This window comes from Colobus angolensis, unplaced genomic scaffold, assembly GCF_000951035.1.
Source record: "Colobus angolensis palliatus isolate OR3802 unplaced genomic scaffold, Cang.pa_1.0 Scaffold42, whole genome shotgun sequence".
Taxonomy (NCBI): Eukaryota; Metazoa; Chordata; class Mammalia; order Primates; family Cercopithecidae; genus Colobus; species Colobus angolensis.
The window spans coordinates 964,417-968,603 of record NW_012117599.1 but is presented as its reverse complement, the minus strand read 5'-3'; the positions used below and the strand labels follow the sequence as shown (position 1 = coordinate 968,603).

General features: G+C 44.3%; 1 protein-coding gene across 1 annotated transcript in view; it reads right to left on the bottom strand.

Moving 5' to 3' along the window:
• NCAPH (non-SMC condensin I complex, subunit H) overlaps positions 1–4,187 on the bottom strand; it is a 31,748-nt gene that overhangs the window by 5,442 nt on the left and 22,119 nt on the right. The window contains exons 12-14 of the mRNA XM_011956515.1: positions 4,027–4,137; positions 2,551–2,733; positions 1,139–1,255 (exon numbers count right to left, since the gene is read on the bottom strand). Of these exons, the coding sequence (XP_011811905.1) occupies positions 1,139–1,255; positions 2,551–2,733; positions 4,027–4,137 (411 nt within the window). The remainder of the gene's footprint in view (positions 1–1,138; positions 1,256–2,550; positions 2,734–4,026; positions 4,138–4,187) is intronic.

The window sequence follows — 4,187 nt, the reverse complement described above, 5'->3', positions numbered from 1 at the left end:
TTTTTTGTTTTTTTTTTTTTTTTAGTAGAGACGGGGTTTCACCATGTTGGCCAGGCTGGTTTTGAACGCCTGACCTCATGATCCACCCACCTTGGCCTCCCAAAGTGCTGGGATTACAGGCGTAAGCCACTGTGCCCAGCCAAAGCCATGATTACTTGTAGCTTCAACTGGACTGCACTGCTAAGGGCAGCACAAAATTCATATTGAAAAGTAAAGTCAAACTTTCCACTTAAGACAAAGACACACACTTGCATCCCATTCTGTTCTAGCTGATAAAACTTTATAAATATGACTGAAGCTTTCTCTGATATCCAGCCTAGAGCCCTCAATCAACTTACCAGTTTTCATTTCTCAGCTACAAAAGGTCTAAACTCAGAATATAACCTGAGAAGAAGGAGTCAGAAAGAGGGAAGCATTCTAATTAACTGATACTTCCTTTCATTGAGGTGGACCAAGTTAATCAAGGTTTCAACTTGTTCTGAAGGAGAAGCAGAATCTGACAGGATAATAATGATTTTTCCACTATCTTCCTACTGAGAATACATTCCTGAAATCAGAATTATTAGATCAAAGGGTTTAAACATTTCATAGCATATAGCAACTTAAACTGTACCAGCAGTGAATAAGGACTCCAAATTTCCCTCCTCACTAATGGAAAACAGTTGAATTACTAAACCTGCTGCTGTTTTACAGTAGCATCAGGATTGCTTCACTTGTCTTTTTTTATTACCAGCAAGGCTGAATCATGCCTTACACACTAGTCTGCTATTTGTATCACAGTCTGTGTGATCTGCCTGCTTGTACACTTGGTTCATTTCTCTCTTAGAGGCATGATGTCTTCCTTGTATTTTTGTTTTGTTTTTCAAGGATCTCTCTCTGTTGCCCAGACTGGAGTGGAGTGGTACGATCGTATCATAGCTCACTGTAACCTCAAACTCCTGGGCTCAAGTGATCCTCCCACTTCAACCTCCCCAAGTGCTGGGATCACACGCGTGAGTCACCATGCCCAGCTCTCTGTATTTTTGAATGAACATTTCTGCCTTGGAGGCATTGCCCAAATCGAGGTGTCTTCGGCTGTAGACATCAACCACTCCCCTCCCGCATGCTGGGCACCTACAGAACAGGCAGAGCATCTGACCTCTGCATCTGCCTCCTTTCCGGAGAGCACTGTCAGCAGACTCCACATGCTCTGCTTCAGCTTCTTCATGTCCATCTTTTTGGCAGTCTTGGCATAGTGAATTTCAATTTTATTCACCTGAAATAGGTATATGACAGAGTAAAACTAAGTAGAAGAAAGAAACTTTTACCATTAATCCATTGTAAAAACAAAGGTCTGGAGTTCAACTAAAGAAGGAATCCAATTTCAACCAAGGAGCTACAGAAATCTCTGTTTTTTGTTGTTGTTATTGGTTTTCTTGTTTTGTTTTTGTTTTTTTCTGAGATGGAGTTTCGCTCTTGTCACCCAGGCTGGATTGCAGTGGTGCAATCTCAGCTTACTGCAACCTCCGCCTCCTGGGTTCAAGTGATTCTCCAGCCTCAGCCTCCCAAGGAGCTGGGATTACAGGTACCCACTAATTTTTTATGTTTAGTAGAGATGGTGTTTCACCATTTTGGCCATGCTGGTCTCAAACTTTTTTTTTTTTTTTTTTTTTGGGATTGAGTCTCACCCTGTTGCCCAGGCTGAAGTGCAATGGCACGATCTCGGCTGACTGCAACCTCTGCCTCCCGGGTTCAAATGATTCTCCTGCCTCAGCCTCCAGAGTAGCTGGGATTACAGGCACCTGCCACCACACCCAGCTAATTTTTGTATTTTTATTAGAGACGGGGTTTCACCATGTTGGCCAGGCTGGTCTCGAACTCCTGACCTTGTGATCCGCCCGCCTTGGCCTCCCCAAGTGCTGGGATTACAGGCGTGAGCCACTGCGCGTGGCCTCAAACTCTTGACCTCAGGTGATCCACCCATCTTGGCCTCCCCAAGTGCTGGGATTACAGGCGTGAGCCACCGAGCCCGGCCCAGAGCTCTCTTTGGACACTAAAATAGAATCCCTCATATCAAATCTAATTTCTTTTCAATCAACTGCAGTCTGCATTAAGGCTAACTGGAATTCCAGAGTGTAAAAGAGATAAGTGAATCAAATACTAAGGCAAGCATAAAGCCTTCCAGCTGGTATGGAAGAAATAAATGTTTAACGCATGATAGTTTAATACAAACTGAATTTGGCCAAGATTTTTCAGAGCCACACAGTTAGCTAGCCTTGCTGAATTAGCATATAAATTTATATTCTCTGCCTGCAGCCTTCATTCATATGCCTTATTTGGGTGACCAGTTCCTCCCAGGTTGTCTTTTCAAGGTCTTTGGAGAGATGGTCAGAGATGGTCAGTTCCACACAACCTAATTAGCATCAGCTCACTCTCACAACCCTATTTAAAACTCGGAGCAACAGGTTAAAATTGAGAAGAAAACAAGCTCAGACTGCCATGACTCTCATGCAAGAGGCAATTACACAGACTTCAGGCAAACAGTGTAATTCTCTGCCGTGTCATCCGTACCTTCTGAGGCTCAGCTACCAGGTTTGACTCCCCATATGTTGTGATGTCTAATCCTTGGGCTTCCGGAGTGTCTCCATTCTGTTGTGCCATCTTAGGTGGATGGCAAGGAGAAGGTGAGAGGTCAGAGTTCCCAACTGGTCCCACGAGTAAGTCATCAGAATCTTCATCATCACTGTCAGCAGCCTGGGCAAGAAACAGCTCTTTGAGTTTGGTGGAAGCTGCCAGAGGAGCTTAGAAACACCCTTGAAATAGACTCCGTGTTTAGGAAGCAAGAAGAGACCATCTGATAGTTCACTGAGTGAGTTACACCGTGATGAGCTTCTCGGTGCCCCTAGCTGTCATCCTGTTTTACATAAACCCTGTTAGAGAGGTGTCTGTTATCAACCTAAGACCCTTCGAGTGGGAGTTAAAGGAATTCAATAATCACAATTGCCACTATGTCCCCCCTTCAGCTTCTAACTGATTTAGGATTTCATTTTACAGAACACATTCCTCAAACACCGGAGATATGACCTGCACATATCACCCAAGGAAAGCACAGGAGATTCCTGGGGCCGTCCGGTCAGCAGCAGGGGCACCACCCAGAAACAAGCGAGAAAGTCATTTTCGGGATCACATCCAGAGTGGATGTATCAGTATCTAGGGGCAGGGGGTGGGGTTGGGGGACGCAGGTCAGAAGTCAGTCTTTAAATAGGCTCCCTGGGTGATCTGTATATAAGCTAAAGTTTGAGAAGCACTGGTCAAAAGGTCAGTCTGGATTTTCACTAAAATATAACAGCCTAACTCTCTTCCGAGTAAGAATATAAGGTGAATAAATTTTTTTTCCAGTTCTTTTCCCCCTTTCCACATACAGGGGCACAGATGAAGCCTATTTTTCCAGTTTCTGTTACCTGTATCAGCCATCTCATCAGTAGACTCAGAGAAGGGATATGGAAATTCTTTAGTTTCAACCATGATCTAAAGATCGGGGATGGCTTGTACAAGTTCACAACAAGCTTGCAATATGAGAACTACATTCAGAGCTAGAAACCTGGTCGTCGGAGATACACCCCGAAGACTTATTTTTTGCCACACCAGATCACACCACCTTCACATGTCTATGCGTTTTGTCTACCTGGCCAAAATACTAGCTCGTAAGAGGACAAAGTGTTTATATTCCTTTGAAATCCCACAACAGCCAATATTAGTACTTTGTAGCAGAGGCTAAGCGCTCATTCACATGTGGACACATTCACTCGAGTGTGGCCATTTGCTTCCTGCATGTAGGATGTGAGGTAAGGCAGGCCAAGGGTGAGGCTGTTTCCTCAACTCTGCTCAGCTCCCAGCACTGGGTGGAAGGCAGACTCTTCACCCAGAAAATCTCTATTGGATTCAAAATTTCCAACAGTCTCCCACCACATAAAGCGGGGACATGGGAAGCAGAGAAAAATGACTCCCTGGCTTAGAAGAGAGGACAGAGCCCCTTTCCCCCTTCACCTGTAATCCAGGGCAGAAGTTGGAGGTGTCGTTAGGGTTGTTGTAATCATAGTCTTCAATTTCTTCATAATGCTCAGTCTCTGCCCTTCGGCCCTGGGCCATCTTAAGTAACTAAAGGAAAGAGTAAATGCAGAAAGCAATTTTTTTTTTTTTTTTTTTTT